The following is a 20,624-nucleotide window of genomic DNA, read 5'->3' as shown; positions in this document are numbered from 1 at the left end:
TATAGAGGATGATGAGGATGCCTTTCAAGGCCTATCAGATGATGAGGAATCCCAAATAAAGGTTCCTCCTCCTATTACTATTTTTCCTTCTCAATTATTCAAATCTCTCCTCCTCAAAGCTAGAATTTCTACGGGATTAGCGGCCCAGGAGAAACAAGCCTCCACTTCCACTGATCCCCCGGAGGAGAATTTACCTTACTTCACAGAGGAACAGGAGGATAACGAGGTAATTCCTATGCCTAAGTTGTTTAAAGATGCTTTACTCAAACAGTGGGAATTTCCAGCCTCTGGCCTTAATCCCTCCACCAAGGACAGAAAGTTGTACAAACTTTCCTCTTCCTATGAAGAGCTTCTATCCTTTCCCAAACCGGATGAACCTGTCAAGATTCTCCACTCGGCAGCGGCTGTGCCAGGCGAGGCGGAGGAAGTCCTCCGCCCAGAGGACAAGCGCATTGAGCAAATGCTCAAAAGAGGATTCACCGCTGATTCCTGGGCCACTAAAAGCTCTGCAGCGGCTTCCTTTTTCTCCAGAGCCATGCTGCTGTGGCTTCGCCAACTTCAACAGCATATTCCTCCCGATGACTTGAGAGGTCAACAAGACTTCAACAAGGTTTTTGCAGCTGCCCAGTACGTGGCTGATGCCACCTTGCAATCTACTAGATTTTCTGCTAAGTCTATTGCAGCTTCTACTACGGCAAGAAGACTCCTATGGATTCGCCCTTGGCAAGCGGGAGTTCGCCAAAAGTGGCAGTTATCCCAGGGTCCCTTAAAGCGCGACCTTCTCTTCGGTGATCTTCTGGATCCACTCCTCACGGAAACCATGGACAAGAAGAAAGTTTTGGGTCCAACCACAAAAAAGGCTACCAAAACGCAGTCCTTTCGTCGCCCAGGGCGCCAGCAAGATCAAGCGGCTTCCTACCAGAGATCTCCAGGTCAGTATTCCCCCCGCTTTCGTTCCCAAGGTAGGAACTCCAGGGGTAGAGGGTTTCGCTTCCAAAGGGGAGCTTCCTCTAACAGGGCTTCAAAAAAACCTAGATGGTAATCCTACCTCTATTCCCATAGGGGGTCGCCTAGCTCATTTCGCCTCTAATTGGCGTCTCACCTCCAAGGACCCTTGGGTCATTGACACTGTTCAAACAGGCCTTCTTTTAGAATTTATTTCTCCTCCCCCTAAACGTTTTATTTCCTGCCCTTCTCCCAGGTCATCCTCAGATTGTAACCGTATGGAGGAGGCCATTTCTCATCTATTGTCCATCAGAGCCATTCAACCGGTCCCTTCCGGTCAGAAGGGCCTAGGTTTTTACTCCATCCTATTTATGGTTCCAAAGTCCTCCGGAGGTTGGAGAGCTATTTTGGATTTAAAGAAACTAAATTTATTCATCAAATATAGGAAGTTTAAGATGCACTCCTTGTCTTCTATTTTGGCCGCCATTCACTCGGGAGATTTCATGGTCTCCTTAGACCTCACTGAGGCCTACCTTCACATTCCTATAGCCAAATGCCACAGAAAATTTTTACGTTTTTCCTTTCAAGGCAGGCATTTCCAGTATAGGGCGATGCCATTTGGCCTTTCCTCGGCCCCTCGGGTCTTTACAAAGCTCTTGGGGTCCCTGGCGGCCTATATCAGGGCGTTTCCCATCCACATTTTATGTTATCTTGATGATATTTTAATTCATGGGAACTCCCTAGAGAAAGTGAAAACAGACCTTTCTGTCACCATGTCAGTCCTTCAGGACCATGGATTTTCCATCAACTTTGATAAGAGCCACCTCCAACCCTCCACATCCATTTCTCACCTGGGATCCATTATTGATTCAGAATCCTCCCAGGTTTTTCTCTCTCCCGAGAGAAAACTCAGTATAGTGGAGTTAATTTCTAACATTTTATCTAATTCTTCAGTTTCCATAGTCACTCTATCTTCCCTTTTGGGGAAGATGGTGTCATGCATAGGCATCATTCCCTGGGCTCGCCTTCATGCTAGGGAACTCCAGTGGCTCCTGTTACCTTTTCAGAGATCAGGGCACAGCAACTCAAATCGACGCATTGTCATCCCACTGAGTGTTCGCAGATCCTTCAAGTGGTGGAAGTCTCCGGCCATGGACAGAGGATCCCCGTTCAGGTGCCCGGATCAATTTGTCATCACCACAGATGCCAGTCTATCGGGATGGGGCGCCCACGCCCAGGGGATGATAGCCCAGGGCACGTGGTCCCCGGAGAAAGCTTCCAGGCCAATCAATTGGCTAGAGTTAAGAGCCGTTTCCCTGGCTCTGAAGCATTTCTCTCCTCGCATTCCCAATCGGCACGTTCTCATTCTCACCGACAACATTGCCACGAAAAGCCACATTTGCAGACAGGGGGGCACGAGATCCAAGGCTCTCATGAGGGAGGCCCTCAAGCTGGGCCTTTGGGCGGAAAAACATCTCCAGTCGCTCCTAGCCGATCACATCTCGGGGAGTCTCAACGTCCAGGCGGATTGGCTATCCCGGGCAACGATAGACCCAGGAGAGTGGAACCTCCATCAAGACCTGTTCCATCAAATCACCCTCAGATTCGGCCTACCAATTCTGGATCTCTTCGCGACCAATGCGAACGCCCAACTCCCTCGCTTCTATTCCAGATTTCCATCCCCGGGAGCGGAAGCAATCAATGCCCTCCGGAGTCCATGGCCTCCAGGCCTACTCTACGCATTTCCTCCAATTCCAATCCTCCCGGACGTGATTCACAAGGTCCTCACCGAGAGGGCCCGAGTAATCCTAATCGCCCCTCACTGGCCCCGCCGGCCCTGGTTCGCGGATCTCCAACAGCTGTCCGTCCAGGACCCTTGGCGACTCCCCGTTTCGGGGGATATGCTGCGGCAGGGGGCCTCCTTCCATCCAGACCCGGAGTGGTTCCACCTCACCGCCTGGCTGTTATCAGGAGAGATTTAGAGCTGCGTGGTCATGACCCCGATTCAGTGGAGGTCATTTTAAAGGCCAGAAGGGGTTCGACCAATCGAATCTACGACCACACGTGGTCCAAGTTTCACCAGTGGTGTCTACAGGAAGGTCTCTCCCCTCTGTGCATCCCCATACACAGAATAATTTCCTTCCTTATGCAAGGCTTCCATAAAGGACTTTCCACCAGCACCCTCCGGCGTCATCTGGCAGCCATTTCATCTGTCCTAGGAGGTCCCCGCAGACAGCCTCTCCGATCCTTCCCTGAAGTTCAGGAATTCCTCAAGGGTATAGCCAACCTCAGACCTTCCAAGGTCCACAGGTACCCATCATGGGATTTGCCACGGGTTCTCCATTCCCTCACGCAGGCACCATACGAACCCCTAAAATCGGCGTCCCTCAGGTACCTATCCTTTAAGGTAGCATTCCTGGTGGCTATTACCTCTGCTCGACGCATTTCGGAGCTGGCTGCCCTCTCAATCAGGCAGGACCTTTGCCAATTCCATCAGGACAAGGTAGTCTTGCGACTGGACCCCACCTTCTTACCCAAGGTCAGTTCCATGTTCCACAGATCTCAGGATATTGTCCTACCTTCCTTCTGCCTCCAACGAGACCATCCCTTGGCAATTAGATGGCACACCCTGGATCTCACCAGAGCGCTGAGAATCTATATCCAACGCACAGGACCCTTTCGGAGGTCAGAAGCACTTTTTGTAGCCTATCATCCCAGAGTCATGGGGGCCAAAGTGTCTTCAACAGTAATAGGCCGTTGGATCAGAGGGACTATATCTAAGGCCTATGAGTCGGCCTCCCTCTCAGTTCCAAGGAACATCACAGCGCATTCCACCAGGAGCGCAGCCACCTCGGCCGCTTGGGCGACTCAAGCCCCGTTGGAGGAGGTCTGCAAAGCAGCCACTTGGGCCTCGCCAAATTCCTTCATCAGGCACTACAAGATTGATTCTTACGCTTCAGCGGACGCTGCCTTCGGCAGAAGGGTACTCCAATCCGTTATCTCACACGATAGCAAGCTAATCCCACCCTAGGGACCATCTATTGGGTATGTCCCATGTGACTGCTGGACCCGCTCCTTCAGTACGGAGAATAGGCGTTGATTGCTTACCTGAACGCCTCTTCTCGTACGGTGAGCGGGTACAGCAGTCACTTCCCGCCCTTGTATGTGTCTTCTTTACCTTTCTATATCTTTCTTCCTCTAACAATGAGAGTTGAACACTACAGAGCTTCACAACTGAGCCTAGTCTATGGATTCGCGAATTCTGGGGAAGGGGCGGATCCGGCAAGCTTTTTTAATACTAGGCTCAGTTCCACCGGATTGGACATGAGCAACCCATGTGACTGCTGTACCCGCTCACCGTACGAGAAGAGGCGTTCAGGTAAGCAATCAACGCCTATTTTCATGGGATGTCTTATTTTTTTTCAATGAAGAAGAATTCACATTTATTGCTGAACAAAAAAAAAAAAGAACATTTATTATATACTGTGCAGTAGTTGTCATCACAAACCAGCATAACCAGACAAACTGAATCCTATCAAGAGTTTCATACTACTACCACCATACCATTATTTCCATGTATAACAATTATACTTTCTTCAAATATATGTTATATATGTTCTGTTTGGGAATGCTGTGAAACGAAACATCTCCTACTCCTTACTTTCGGGGGTGAGTTATTTTCAGGGAAACAGGGTAGTTATTTGCTTATCATCAAAAATCCGGAGGCTTCAGCGAGGCCTGGGCGCATGCGTGGGAGGGGCCACATGGGAGAGTTGTGTGTATGCATTCGGGGGAGAACATTGTACTGCCATTGTACTGGCACCCGAGCCAAAAAAGGTTCGCCACCACTAATCTACCAGCAGGTTCCCTCTGAAGGTTCCCTCAGGTTATCTGGCGCTCCCGGGCACAAGGTTTTACCTCAGTTTTATCTGGTCAAGCAAATGATTCGAGGTCTCGGGGCTGAAACGATCTCAACCTAAACTGACCCACAACACTCTACAAATGGTTTCGTACAGGAACGCTGGCTGCCCAGATTAATTATCTCACTTTAAGACTGGCCAAAGAATACCCAGCATTTTCTCATTTCCGATCTCGGGAGACTGAACTCCACCTGGCCTACCTCGTCCCCAAGCAATGTATTTTATTTTTATTTACTTATTTATTCTTTGTCCAATATACAATACATATGAAAGAGAATAGACATTAAGTAATACTGTACTGTATATATAAAGATTGAAAGTAAGAAAGAAGAGAAGTAGAAGGAAAGGAGAGAAAATATATGATATATGAGGTAAGGAAAGACAATTGGACAGGGGACGATAGGCACATCAGTGCACTTATGTACGCCCCTTACTGGCCTCTTAGGAACCTGGAGAGGTCAATCATGGAGAGTCTTAGGGAGAAATGTTGGGGGCTGGGGGCTGATACCACTGAGTCCGGCAATGAGTTCCACTCTTCGACAACTCGATTGTTAAAGTCATATTTTTTACAGTCAAGTTTGGAGCGGTTAATATTAAGTTTGAATCTGTTGCGTGCTCTTGTGTTGTTGCTGTTGAAGCTGAAGTAGTCGTTGACCGGAAGGACGTTGCAGCATATGATCTTGTGGACAATACTTAAATCGTGTTTTAGGCGCCGCAGTTCTAAGCTTTCAAGATCCAGGATAGTTAGTCTATTTTCTTAAGGTATTCTGTTCCGAGTGGAGGAGTGAAGGGCTCTTCTGGTGAAATACCTTTGGACGTTTTCGAGAGTGTTGATGTCTGAGATGTGGTGTGGGTTCCAGACAGATGTATTCGAGAATGGGTCTGGCATAGGTTTTGTAGGCTCTAGTCAGTAGTGAGAGATTGCCAGAGCAGAAGCTACATAGGATCAGGTTAACAGGATCAGGTTTTGACTGTAAAATGTGGCCAAAGACTCTTTGGATTCAGTCAATTGGTGTGCTTAAGATTTTTCTCCGGCCTCAACTCATCAGCATTGAGGAGCTGCGTTTAGACAAGTGCCAAGTAATGAGAACAGCCATGGAGTGCAGGTTGCTGGAGGGTCTAATTAAACTTCGTGTTATGCTACTTCCCCCCCCCAACCCCCACCTCACTTCCTTTTCTCACATCAAGATGATGATTAGCCCTATTTATAGGGGCACTGGTTTTTACTATTCAGTGGAGTGCACCTTGTGCCAATCAAATCAATATCATTTGCATTTTTGATTACCGCTTAATAACACCACCGAACATAGTTTAATTAAAGGAGGATAAAAATAGGTTTTTACCTCTCTCTTCTTCGTCTGGCATACCTGAGTATCTGCTGCTGCCGCGCCGTACACAAAATAAATAACAGCTTGCTTGCTTGCTTGCTTGCCTGCCTGCCTTGCCTGCCTGCCTTGCCTGCCTGCCTTGCCTGCCTGCCTGCCTGCCTGCCTGCCTGCCTTGCTTGCCTGCCTGCCTGCCTGCCTGCCTTGCCTGCCTGCCTGCCTGCCTTGCCTGCCTTGCTTGCTTTCCTGCCTGCCTTGCCTGCGTGCCTTGCCTACCTGCCTTGCCTACCTGCCTGCTTGCCTGCCTGCCTGCCTACCTTGCTTGCCTGCCCTGCCTGCCTGCCTACCTTGCCTGTCTACCTTGCCTGCCTGCCTGCCTGCCTGCCTGCCTGCCTTGCCTGCCTGCCTGCCTTGCGATCCTGAGATCTGCTACCTACCTACCTACCTACCTACCTACCTACCTACCTATCTTTCTATCTTTCTAATCTATCCTATCTATCTGTCTGTCTGTCTGTCTGTCTGTCTGTTTATCTATCTATCTATCTATCTATCTATCTATCTATCTATCTATCTATCTATCTATCTATCAATTCTATTGGATTACATTGCATTGCATTTCTAAGCCGTTCTTCTCCAGTGGACTCAGGGCGGCTTAAAAAGTCAATACAAAAAAATACACAATATAAGAAACTCAATAAGAATCTAAAAACCCCAACAATTAAAAAGCATACATATAAATCCAATCACGATCCTTCACTCATACTGTCAGCCGGAGCACTTTTGCAAGATGGCGTAATACTGTTGTCGGTGGACATAATATATATATAAAGGATGTGTCTATGAAGATTCTCAATCATCCAGGTCATAATTGTCTCTAAGAGGGGCGGCATGAAAATCCAATAAATAAATAAATAAATAAATACAAATCTAATAAATTATTATTATTATTATTATTATTATTATTATTATTATTATTGTTCTAGAGATACCTGTTTTAAAGGTTTTCTTGCTACAAGGTTCGCCCAGAAAGTAATGCACCACCTTTTTTTCCTCAGCCTACAGTAATGGTATGAATGTAAAACTTTAGATATACATTATTTGAATTATCAGGAGCGCGTGTGTAAATTTTGTATTTCTTCAGACAGCGTAGCTGCGGCAGAGTTTCGAAATGGCGTCTGTAAGTGATGTGCGTTACAAGGAGCGCGCCGTCGTTGAATTTATCACTGCAGAGAAAAAAACCCTGTTGGGAACATTCACAAAAGTTTGTGTACAGTTTATGGAGAATCTGAAGTTGACAGAAGTACGGTTAGTTGCTGGGCGCAGAGGGTGAGGCCATTAGAACAAGGAGTGGTACCAACAGGGCATACAAACCCTTGTGTCTCGCTGGAGGAAGGCCATAGAACAGGACAGAGATTACGTGGAAAAATAGGGAGTGTAGAAGAAACATCATTCTTTCTTGTGTGTAAGTTTCATTGTATTGAATAAATTGTCGAAGAAAAAAATGTGGTGCATTACTTTCTGGGTGACCCTCATACAGATACCTAGTAGAACAATCAGAGATGTCTTTTAATTTAAAAAATGAAAGAGATATGAGTTCCTGGAATCAAATGGACTGTTGGTTTCTTTGCAGGAGAAGATGTCCACTATGACCCAGAAGTATTTCCTGGAAGGCCAGACATACTCTGTCCCCCTCATCCAGCCTGACCTCCGCAGGGAAGAAGCTATTCATCAGATAGCAGACACCCTTCAGTATCTACAAAAAATCTCAGGTGACATCTTCAACAGGTAAGATTAGAAGGTGAAAAGTGATACAGTGGTTTCCTCTACCTAAGAACGCCTCTACTTACGAACTTTTCTAGAGAAGAACCAGGTGTTCCAGATTTTTTTGCCTCTTCTCAAGAACCATTTTCCACTTACAAACCCGGTCCTCCGAAACTAACCGGAAAAGGCAGGGAGAAGCCTCCGTGGGGCCTCTCTAGGAATCTCCTGGGAGGAAACAGGGCCGGAAAAGGCAGGGAGAAGCCTCCGTGGGGCCTCTCTAGGACTCTCCTAGGAGGAAACAGGGCTGGAAAAGGCAGGGAGAAGCCTCCATGGGGCCTCTCTAGGACTCTCCTGGGAGGAAACAGGGCCTCCACCCTCCCTGTGGTTTCCCCAATCGCATGCATTATTTGATTTTACATTGATTCCTATGGGAAAAATTGTTTCTTCTTACAAACTCTTCTACTTAAGAACCTGGTCACGGAACGAATTAAGTTCGTAAGTAGAGGTACCACTGTATCTGTGTGTGTGTTTTCTTCAGGACATGAAGGAAAACTGCATAGTCAGTTGGTCTGGTTTTATTCTGTCTCCGGTAGTGGATGAGTGCTTTGAAAGTAGCTCTGTGAGTTCTCATTTGTCTTAAGTAAGAGAATCTTGAAGGAATTCTCATGGGTGTTGTTGGTAAGAGTGCAATTTTCCAAATATAGCTGACTTTGGAAAAAGGGATGTAATTTAGATTTGATATATGCTTTGTGAGTAATCGGGGCAGGTTTAACCATTAGATTGGGGCTGTGATATATTACTGTTGCACCAGCAGCTACTGGGTGTTTTATTGTCATATTGTGTCTACAGCTGCATGCAAACCACAATTGCAACCTTGGAGCTACAAAGAGACTGAATATATTCAGAAAGGGGCAGCCAGCATTATTAGGTAGCTAGAACCCCAAGGAAATATTCCAGTACCATATTCAGGGCTTTTGACCTTAGAGCCAAAGTTGAATAAGCAGAGATAAAAATAGGTGTGCCTTTTTTTTTCAGTTTTTTTCCCCTCCAAAATTCCATTTATCTGTCAATACACACATACTTTAAAATATATCAATAGCATACATATACATTGGTACCTCTACCTAAAAACGCCTCTACTTACGAACTTTTCTACATAGGATCCGGGTGTTCAAGATCTTTTTGCCTCTTCTCAAGAACCATTTTCCACTTACTAACCCGAGCCTCCAAAACTGTAACCAGAAAATGCAGGGAGAAGCCTCCGTGGGGCCACTCTAGGAATCTCCTGGGAGGAAACAGGGCCAGAAAACGCAGGGAGAAGCCTCCGTGGAGCCTCTTTAGGAATCTCCTGGGAGGAAACAGGGCCGGAAAAGGCAGAGAGAAGACTCCGTGGAGCCTCTCTAGGAATCTCCTGGAAAGAAACAGGGCTGGAAAAAGCGGGGAGAAGCCTCTGTGGGGCCACTCTAGGAATCTCCTGGGAGGAAACAGGGCCGGAAAAGGCGGGGAGAAGCCTCTGTGGGGCCACTCTAGGAATCTCCTGGGAGGAAACAGGGTCGGAAAAGGCAGGGAGAAGCCTTTGTGGGACCACTCTAGGAATCTCCTGGGAGGAAACATGGCCGGAAAAAACGGGGAGAAGACTTAGTGGGGCCTCTCTAGGAATCTCCTGGAAGGAAGCAGGGCCGGAAAAGGTGGGGAGAAGCCTCTGTAGGGCCACTCTAGGAATCTCCTGGGAGGAAACAGGGCTGGAAAAGGCAGGGAGAAGCCTCTGTGGGGCCACTCTAGGAATCTCCTGGGAGGAAACAGGGCTCGAAAAGGCAGAGAGAAGCCTCCGTGGAGCCTCTCTAGGAATCTCCTGGGAGGGAACAGGGCCTTCACCCTCCCTGTGGTTTCCCCAATCGCATGCATTATTTGCTTTTACATTGATTCCTATGGGAAAAAATGCTTCTTCTTACAAACTTTTCTACTTAAGAACCTGGTCATGGAACGAACTAATTTCATAAGTAGAGGTACCCCTGTACTTCTTTTAACATGCCTGTCACAATCAAATCTTGGGAACACCAGCACGATTCTGCTCTCACTCTTGAGTACACCTATGACTGTAATTATTAATTATTTCCAACAACAGGAGAGACTTCATCAAGTCTTTTGTTTCCTCTGCCTTGCCTCGGAGCTCCGCGATATAATTAATAATGATTTGGTAATTATGCAATGCCTCTGTTTTAAAAGTTTTGCAACCTTGGGTGTTCCGTGCCAATCACAGGGGGAAACTTTCAAGGTGAGGGACTCTGCCATTTAGTAGAGAACGACCTTTTCTTCCTGTTTCCTTCAGATAAGGTGTCTAGATCTCACGTTTATTTTTATTTTTTTTTAAAGAAAGCTTCGGCTTATCAGAGAAAAACATTTCAGTTTGAGCTATTAGAGTAAGCATTTGCTTCCTGAGATCTTTGATCGGGAGTGTCTGAGATACAACATGTGCTCTGAATGTACTCAAAGAACTTGGGCCAGGGGTGGGATGCTGCCCAGACAGGGGAGAACGCAGTGGGGTAGCCAAAATGGAGTTCCACCCCAGAGCACCCAATTTGCACCGAAATATGTTTTGTTTTTTTTTAAATAATATTTTTAATTGGTTTTGCACATTTATATATAACATAAAACAAACATAAAACAGTGCATGTGCCCATCACCCGACTGGCAATACCCACCACCACCACCACCAATTAGGGGGTTCAAATATTTACTAGTTTATGTTCTTTTATTTCCTTAGCTCTAATTTGCATTTGTTTACTATTCAAAGAGTGATTGGCGTTTATTTTTCACATTTTCGTCACAAACTCTACTCAACATATAATCTTTCAAATTATTCCATGGTACCATCAGCTTCTCCCAATTTATTTTCATCAAAATTGTTTAATCTTATTTCCATGATTTCAAAATGAATGTGATCCACCATGTACCAGTGCCGATTCTGTAATGTCCATTTTTTAGACTCTTTCCAACCCAATACCACTACCGCTTGAGCGCTTTCCTTTTTTTATTATTATTATAGAAACTTTATTAAAGGATAAAATCTTAAATCTTTAAATCAAACTAATATTCTAATTGAAAATAAGAACTTTGTTTACATATTCTAATAAACATAAAGTTAAATTGATAAAAAAGAGAAACCAACAACACTAACAACAACAAAAAATATCAATAACATTTGATTATATTCATACCGTTTTCATTACCTTATTTTCAACTTTATTCTTATCTATCCATGTATAAACTTTATCCCAAATAATATAAAAATCAGATTCTTCTTGATCATTCAGCCTTCTCGTCATCATATCCATTTCTGCACAATCCAATTTTTTTTTAACTACATCCTCTTTTTTGAATATATCTTCACCTTTCCAATTTTGTGCATAAGCTATCCTGGCGGCTGTCAAGATATGTACTTTCCAATGCTGCAGTTTTTATTTTCTTTGAAGTCTCTTAATTCTCTTAGTTTAACTAATGTTGCTATTTCTTTTGTAATTATCCACTTAATATTTAACATTTTATTTATTTCATTCTGCACTTCCTTCCAAAATTTCTGAACTTCGACACACTCCCAGAACATATGCATGAAAATTCCTTTCTTTTGGCAACCATGCCAACAATTACCTTACCCTTTCCTCTGGAAGTGTGAAAGTTGTGCTGGTGTAAAGTACCATTTATGTAAAATTTTCCTTCTCATCTTGAAAGTAAATGCACGGCATCTTCTTTGGGCAGCTTCTGCGCTCTTCATGAAAGTGTTTAAAGACCCCCCCAAAGCTGGCTACTCTGCTACAAAAAAAAGTGTCTAGGAAAAGTATAAGGAGATAAAATCTGGAATTAATTCTGTTTGATATGGGTTTCTGCCTCCCCCTCCTTTCCGAATGGCTATAATATTCTCTAGAACAGAGGTCTTCATAGCTGGCTGGAGAATTCTGGGAGTTGAAATTCACAAGTCTTTTTTTTTAAAAAAAATAAATTTTATTAAATTTCTTCATTAAAAAACATATAGCATGCAATAAAAAAGACCTCATACAGTACACAACTATAATACATAAGTATATATAATCAAAAAGAAACATAATAAAAAAAAGAAAAAAGAGAGAAAAAAAAGTAAGAAGAAAAGGAAACAAAAAAATTAAAGAAAATAAAATCACAACAAGTGTTAAATAACAATATATTGGCTTATTTCTCTTCAGATCATATAAATCTTTCGCCTTTTTGAAATTCACAAGTCTTAAAGTTGCCAAGTTTGGGGACCCTTGCTCTAGAAAATAAAGCAGTGTTTCTCAACCTTAGCAGTTTGAAGATGTGTGGACTTCAACTCCCAGAATTCACCAGCCAACAACGCTGGCTGGGGAATTCTGGGAGTTGAAATCCACGCATCTTCAAACTGCCAAAGTTGAAAATCACTGAAATAAAGTGAATAATGCTTGAAACCGAATGTTTTGCCAGAAACCTTGATATTGTTTGGTAGTCTGCAGGAAGAAGGGTTAAGACTGTTATGTGGAATGGAGCATTTTTGGATATTCACTTAGGCCAGGGGTAGGCAAAGTTGGCTCTTCTAAGACAGGTGGACTTCAACTCCCAGAATTCCTGAGCTAGCATGATTGGCTCAGGAATTCTGGGAGTTGAAGTCCACAAGTCATAGAAGAGCCAGCTTTGCCTACTCCTGACTTAGGCGGTGAAAGTAGCAAGGAACACTTTAGATTGTTGCCTTTGAGTAGGTGATTATTTTGTGAGTGGCCCCTTAATCATGAAGCCACTTGTATGACAATGCTCAAAATGCGCTTTCAAAATTCTAAGTGAGATGTTTCTGTCATTTCACAGTTCTACAGCTGCTCACTTCTAGGATGTGGGTGAATTTGATGACCTGCTTGTTTTGAGTCCATTGATGATATTATTATTATTATTATTATTATTATTATTATTATTATTATTATTATTATTATTATCATTATCATTATCATTATCATTATCATTATCATTACTATTACTAGTATTATTTATTGGATTTGTATGCCGACCCCCTCTCGGGAGACTCGGGGCGGCTAACAGCAATAATAAGACAGCATATAATAATAATCCAATACTAAAAACAATTAAAAACCCATTATAATAAAAACCAAACAGACATGCAGACATACCATGCATAAAATTGTAAAGGCCTAGGGGGAAAGGGTATCTCAATTCCCCCATGCCTGGCGGCAGAGGTGGGTTTTAAGATATGGGGATTCCTTTGAGCTTCTTGGGAAATCCTTGGTCAAGTCACATGACCATCAAGCCACACCCACAAAATAAGCCACGCCCACAGCGTGGTAGTAAAAAAATTGGTAGCCCTTCACTGACTTGGGCCTATTATCAAACTGACGCAACAGCTCTTTGGAACAAATGTGCAGTGAGAAAGATTTTTTTCGCCGTGTTCTAAAATATCCTTAATGTAGAAGCCTGTTCCTTTGAGTGCAAGCAGCGAGTATCCCAAGGCTTTCTGCTTTCATTTTAAAAACAAAATGTCTCCGTCCCAGATCTCCATCACGGTGCCTGTGGGTACCAATGTGACTCATAGACGACAATGTTCCCTCTAGGCTCTTCACATCTGCTGAGATTCCTACTGCGCCCCCCCCCCTCTACTATGTGGAGGACTCAACTTCAATTATTTCTAGAACATTAGTACAAACATGCATTTCCAGTTGTAATTATTTTTAGAACCTTGCTTTGCATTGCTTATCTTGGGTTTTGCCCTCTTTTTTCTTGGTCCTTTAATCCATTCTGATTCTACATCCTGTTAAGTTAGGGAAGAGTTCTTCAACATTGAGAAATTAAATTTATACCCTTTTGAGGGGGGAGGATTCGCAATATGTCAGTCACTTTTGGAAGGAAGGGAGGGAGGGAGGAAGAGAGAGAGGGGAAGAGAGGAAGAGAAAAAGGAAGGAAAGGAAAGGAAGAGAAAGAAAGAAAGAAGATAGAAATAAATAAAGAGAAAGAAAGAAAGGAGGGAGGGAGGGAAAGAAGATAGAAATAAATAAAGAGGAAGGAAGGAAGGAAAAAGAAAGGAAGAAAAAGAAAGAAAGGGAAAAGAAAGAAAGAAAGAAAGAAAGAAAGAAAGAAAGAAAAACAGACTTATGACCATAATTGAGCCCAAAATTTTGGTTGCTAAGCAAGAACGCTCTTAAGTGAGTTTCACCACATTTTACAAGTTGGCCATGCCCACCCGGTCCCCTGACCACCAAGCCTCCACCTGATGGGGGTGGGGGGCACTGGGGGATGAGTTTGTAGCACCAATGGGACAGTGGACTGAAAACGTTTGGGAACCACTGGACTAGAAGTTCTCCAAGATCCCTTCCAGTTCTATTCTAATTGGATTGAAAGTGTTGTTAAGAAGGAGAGAAGAAGAAAAATTGAAAGAAAGAGAATTACAAGAGATGGTAACTTTCACCAGAAGTCAATCTTTCATTGCATGGCAGACTACCAGCCTCTTGATACTTTTGTCACCTGTCCTTTAAAAAAGTTCCATTTGCAGGCTGCTATGGCAGGAAGGACGGAAGGAAGGAAGGGAGGAAGGGAGGTAGGGAGGTAGGGAAGGAAGGTAGGGAAGGAAGGAAGGTAGGGAAGGAAGGAAGGAGGGAAGGAAGGGAAGGAAGGGAAGGTAGGTAGGTAGGGAAGGAAGGTAGGGAAGGAAGGAAGGAAGCTAGGTAGGGAAGGAAGGAAGGGAAGGAAGGAAGGTAGGGAAGGTAGGTAGGGAAGGAAGGAAGGGAAGGAAGGTAGGGAAGGAAGGTAGGGAAGGAAGGTAGGGAAGGAAGGAAGGAAGGTAGGGAAGGAAGGAAGGAGGGAAGGAAGGGAAGGTAGGTAGGGAAGGAAGGTAGGGAAGGAAGGAAGGAAGCTAGGTAGGGAAGGAAGGAAGGTAGGGAAGGAAGGTAGGGAAGGTAGGTAGGGAAGGAAGGTAGGGAAGGAAGGGAAGGAAGGAAGGTAGGGAAGGAAGGGAGGTAGGTAGGGAAGGAAGGTAGGCAAGGAAGATAGGGAAGGAAGGAAGGGAAGGAAGGTAGGAAGGAAGGTAGGGAAGGAAGGTAGGGAAGGAAGGAAGGAAGGAAGGGAACGAAGGAAGGAAGGGAACGAAGGAAAGGAAGGAAGGAAGGAAGGAAGGAAGGACTGTTTTCCTATTTACATTGCGCAACCGGGCTTCCCCACCCTAGTTAATCTTACGCTCTGTTGGTATGGTTTAGTATTTATTATTTTGCCATTCATTCAGCCCTGAAGGATGAGATTCAAACAAGTCACTTCGCTTTACAAGCATGATTTCAGTCAGAGATTTAGTGGCGTGTGAACTGTCTTGAGATATCACACTCCGTGGCTTGAAATATCTATTGCTGAGAACTGCTCGCAATAAAGTGGAAGAGAGAAAGATCTGCTCTTCACACTTGGCTGGTAGATTGCGACCTCTCTCTGCGGTCTTCCTCTTTCTTAGACTAAATTTACTTTTCTTAATTAGCTTTGCTTGAAATTAGAAAGTCTTGAGAGAGATGGTGGTGTTGAAAAGACTTTTGTTGGCTAATTAATTGGGGGGGAAAGCAAAAACTCAGTACTTTGGGATAAATAGAATCTGTCGTGTGTCTGAATAGAAATGGGTTGGCTCTGCTTCCTCTTATTTGTAAAATATGTAGACAGTTCGATTTTAAGAATATAGAAACATAGAAACATAGAAGTCTGACGGCAGAAAAAGACCTCATGGTCCATCTAGTCTGCCCTTATACTATTTTCTGTATTTTATCTTAGGATGGTTAGATGTTTATCCCAGGCATGTTTAAATTTAGTTACTGTGGATTTATCTACCACGTCTGCTGGAAGTTTGTTCCAAGGATCTACTACTCTTTCAGTAAAATAATATTTTCTCACGTTGCTTTTGATCTTTCCCCCAACTAACTTCAGATTGTTTCCCCTTATTCTTGTGTTCACTTTCCTATTAAAAACACTTCCCTCCTGGACCTTATTTAACCCTTTAATATATTTAAATGTTTCGATCATGTCCCCCCTTTTCCTTCTGTCCTCCAGACTATACAGATTGAGTTCATGAAGTCTTTCCTGATACGTTTTATGCTTTAGACCTTCCACCATTCTTGTAGCCCGTCTTTGGACCCGTTCAATTTTGTCAATATCTTTTTGTAGGTGAGGTCTCCAGAACTGAACACAGTATTCCAAATGTGGTCTCACCAGCATTCTATATAGCGGGATCATAATCTCCCTCTTCCTGCTTGTTATACCTCTAGCTATGCAGCCAAGCATCCTACTTGCTTTCCCTACCGCCTGACTGCACTGTTCACCCACCAATATGTCAAGAAAACCCAAAATGTTAGGTTAAAACTATGGTTTATGTGTTCCTAATAAAGTATCGTTATCTGGGGTGGGTTCTGGTTTCTTTGCTGCTAGTTTATGTACTATTTATTGAATACTTAATAGTTTTTTTTATTGTCCTTCCTTCTCCTAATACCTTAGTGTGATCCTTAATTACTTTTCAAATAGGAAATAATTAAATAGCATTTTTTTACCCATAAACACTTTAACCATTTTAATCATGATCTAGAAGTGAACTTTTATAGCAGTTAAAGAAAGTTGAACTACTTCCCTAATCTGTTTTCATGCTGAATCTTGTGGATTCAGTACAAAACCTTAAAACGTTACTGTGCTTCTCAACAAATAATGCTGTCTATCATTTGTCCTTTTCGTGACTCTACAAATAATGTGATTTAATCGACTGAAAAAGAGTCCAAACACCTATTTGAAAACCTATCTTGGTCGGTAAGCCACTCCCACCCAGTCACATGACCTTTAAGCCACTCCCCCAGTCACATGATTATCGAGCCATTCCCACCTGGTCACCATGGCTGGCAAGCCACTCCTACAAAATAAGCCACGCCCACAGTGTGGCAGTAAAATTTTTGACGGCCCATCACTGACGCGAGTGTATATGCAGTGCTAAAAAACCAGCTTTTGTACATGCACAGTATCAGAAAACCAAGATGGCGGCATCTACGACAAGATGGCGGCACTGAGAGAGCCAGTTCAGGGACGTGGCAGGCCTGGGTCAATGCTGGTTCCAGTGACCCAGGCCACTGAGTTACTATTGGTTCCATATAAATGGTCCAAACTGGGAGGAAGCCACCACTGATTGTTATCTGGGTTTGCCCAATATTCTAAGACAGTTATTATTATTAATATTATTATTAATATTATTATTATTAATATTATTATTATTAATATTATTATTAATATTATTATTAATATTATTATTAATATTATTATTAATATTATTATTAATATTATTATTAATATTATTATTAATATTATTATTAATATTATTATTAATATTATTATTAATATTATTATTAATATTATTATTAATATTATTATTAATATTATTATTAATATTATTATTAATATTAATTAGATTTGTATGCCGCCCCTTTCCGTAGACTCGGGGTGGCTCACAACACAATAAAACAGTTCATGACAAATTTAATAATTTACAATTTAAAATATTTAAAAAAAACCCATCATGTAAGCAAACATACATACAAGCATACCATACATAAATTGAATTGAATAGGTCCGGGGGAGATGTCTCAGTTCCCCCATGCCTGACCACAAAGGTGGGTTTTAAGGAGTTTACAAAAGGCAAGGAGGGTAGGGGCAGTTCTAATCTCTGGGGGGAGCTGGTTCCAGAGAGTCGGGGCCGCCACAGAGAAGGCTCTTCCCCTGGGGCCCGCTGGTGAACCTTTTTCTCCTCCGATGCCGAAACAGTGTGCGTACCTGCTATTGCGCATGCATGAGTGTTGGTTATGACCTATAAAGCCCTTCATGGTATCGAACCAGAATACCTTTGGGACCGCCTTCTGCTGCACGAATTCAAGCGACCGATTAGGTCCCACAGAGTTGGCCTTCTCCGGGTCCCGTCGACAAAACAATGCCGTCCGATGGGACCCAGGGGAAGAGCCTTCTCTGTGGTGGCCCCGACCCTCTGGAACCAACTCCCCCCCGGATATCAGGACTGCCCCCACCCTCTTTGCCTTTCGCAAACTTCTAAAAACCCACCTTTGCCGTTAGGCATGGGGAAATCGATTCCCCTCAGCTGCTCCATTTTATGTATGGTTTGTTTGGGTTGTATAATTGTTTTTAAATCAAGGGTTTTTAACTGTTTTGCTTTTTAATCATTGGATTTGTATTTTGTATTGCTGTTGTGAGCCTCTCGGAGTCTTCGGAGAGGAGCGGCATACAAATCTAATTAATAATAATAATAATAATAATAATAATAATAATAATAATAGTGTACACTGATAATCCAATGCCTGGGGAGGGCGAAAACAGCTTCCCCACCCTCTGGAGGCTCTTTGGAGGCCGGAAAAGGCCTGTTTCCCAACTTTAGGTGGGTCATGTTTCGCCATCTACAGGCTGCAAAGGCTTCCTTGGAGCCGGGGGAGGGTAAAAACGCCCTCCCCCATCCTCCTGGAGGCTCTCTGGAATCCAAAAAGATCCTCCCTGAGCCTCTGTGTGAGCCAAAAGAGAGCTGGACAAGCACACACATGCACTTTGGAACTGAGCTAGGGCAACAGCTCGCATGCCGGCAGATATGGCTCCATCACTGTTCTAAGCCAGTGTTTCCCAAGCTTGGCAACTTGAAGATATTTGGACTTCAACTCCCAGAATTCCCCAGCCAGCCTAGATAAATGGTCAAAGCAATGGAAACTGCAGTTTAATGTTTCCAAATGTAAAATAATGCACTTGGGGAAAAGCAATCCTCAATCTGAGTATTGTATTGGCAGTTCTGGTTAGCAAAAACTTCAGAAGAAAAGGATTTAGGGGTAGTGATTTCTGACAGTCTCAAAATGGGTGAACAGTGCAGTCAGGCGGTAGGGAAAGCAAGTAGGATGCTTGGCTGCATAGCTAGAGGTATAACAAGCAGGAAGAGGGAGATTATGATCCCGCTATATAGAGTGCTGGTGAGACCACATTTGGAATACTGTGTTCAGTTCTGGAGACCTCATCTACAAAAAGATATTGACAAAATTGAACGGGTCCAAAGACGGGCTACAAGAATGGTGGAAGGTCTTAAGCATAAAACGTATCAGGAAAGACTTCATGAACTCAATCTGTATAGTCTGGAGGACAGAAGGAAAAGGGGGGACATGATCGAAACATTTAAATATATTAAAGGGTTAAATAAGGTCCAGGAGGGAAGTGTTTTTAATAGGAAAGTGAACCCAAGAACAAGGGGACACAATCTGAAGTTAGTTGGGGGAAAGATCAAAAGCAACATGAGAAAATATTATTTTACTGAAAGAGTAGTAGATCCCTGGAACAAACTTCCAGCAGACGTGGTAGATAAATCCACAGTAACTGAATTTAAAAATGCCTGGGATAAATATATATCCATCCTAAGATAAAATATAGGAAATAGTATAAGGGCAGACTAGATGGACTATGAGGTCTTTTTCTGCCGTCAGACTTCTATGTTTCTATGTTTCTATGTTTCTATCTTCAAGTTGCCAAGGTTGGGAAACACTGTTCTAAGCTATGAAGCATGATTTTCAAACTCCAGTGGTTGGTTTCAGATCACAAAACCTCCAAAGCAAAACAAAAAAGGTTCCCTTGCTTGCATTCCGGCTTTTTTAAATGTTAAATTATAGAGTGCCACGTAGACGAGTATTACATCTTTCAAAGTTTGAGAATGAATTTAAAAAAGTGGGAATGCGCAAAGTATAAAGAAGCTAGTTAAAATGCAGAAAGCAAAACACGTAGGCAGATCAGCAGGCAGAAAGGACGTCAAACATCAAAATAAGAAACCTGGAGGATTAGAGGGAGATAAATCAAGGGGGGGGGAGAAAAAACATAGCAGTACAGTTAATTCTCAATGTACGACCGCAACTGAGCTCTAAATTTCCATTGCTAAGCAAGACGCACGAATCCCAGCGACCGATTAGGTCCCACAGAGTTGGCCTTCTCCAGGTCCCGTCGACTAAACAATGTCGTTTGGCGGGTCCCAGGGGAAGAGCCTTCTCTGTGGTGGTCCCGACTCTCTGGAACCAGCTCCCCCCGGAAATTAGAACTGCCCCCACACTCCTTGCCTTTCCTAAACTCCTTAAAACCCACCTCTGCCTTCAGGCATGGGGGAATTGAGACATCTCCCCTGGGCCTATACAATTTATGTATGGTATGGTTGTGTGTATGCCTGCTTTAATAATGGGTTTTTTAAAAAAATGTTTTTTAAATTATTAGATTTGTCATGAATTGTTTTTTTGTGGTTGTGAGCCGCCCCGAGTCTGCGGAGAGGGGCGACATACAAATCTAATAAATGAATGAATGAATGAATGAATGAATGAATGAATGACAGTTGTTAAGTGAGTTTTGCCCCATTTTCTGCCCCCATTTATTAAGCGAACCACTGTAGTTGTTAAAGTTGGTAACATGGCTGTTAAGTGAATATGGCTTCATCATTGACTTTGTTAGTTAGAAGGTCATAAAAGGGGAGCATGTCACTCTAGCACTGTGATGGTGAACTTATGGCACGTGTGCCACAGGTGGCTTGAGGAGTCATATCGGAGGGCACGCGAGAGTTTGGTAGGTTTCAATTCCAGTGCGCATGTGTGCGTTGGCCAGCTGATTTTCA

At 43.4% G+C, this 20,624-nt stretch overlaps 1 protein-coding gene across 2 annotated transcripts in view; it reads left to right on the top strand.

The window, feature by feature from the left end:
* The window catches only part of WASHC1 (WASH complex subunit 1), an 85,050-nt gene that overhangs the window by 21,191 nt on the left and 43,235 nt on the right, over window positions 1-20,624 (top strand). For both annotated transcript variants that reach the window (XM_070756445.1, XM_070756444.1), the window contains exon 2: window positions 7,821-7,975. In XM_070756445.1, coding sequence (XP_070612546.1) covers window positions 7,827-7,975 — 149 coding nt within the window. In that variant the 5' untranslated portion in view covers window positions 7,821-7,826. The remainder of the gene's footprint in view (window positions 1-7,820; window positions 7,976-20,624) is intronic.

The sequence above is a fragment of the Erythrolamprus reginae genome, chromosome 6, assembly GCF_031021105.1.
Source record: "Erythrolamprus reginae isolate rEryReg1 chromosome 6, rEryReg1.hap1, whole genome shotgun sequence".
NCBI classification, from domain to species: domain Eukaryota; kingdom Metazoa; phylum Chordata; class Lepidosauria; order Squamata; family Dipsadidae; genus Erythrolamprus; species Erythrolamprus reginae.
This window is presented reverse-complemented; position numbering and strand designations above follow the sequence as displayed.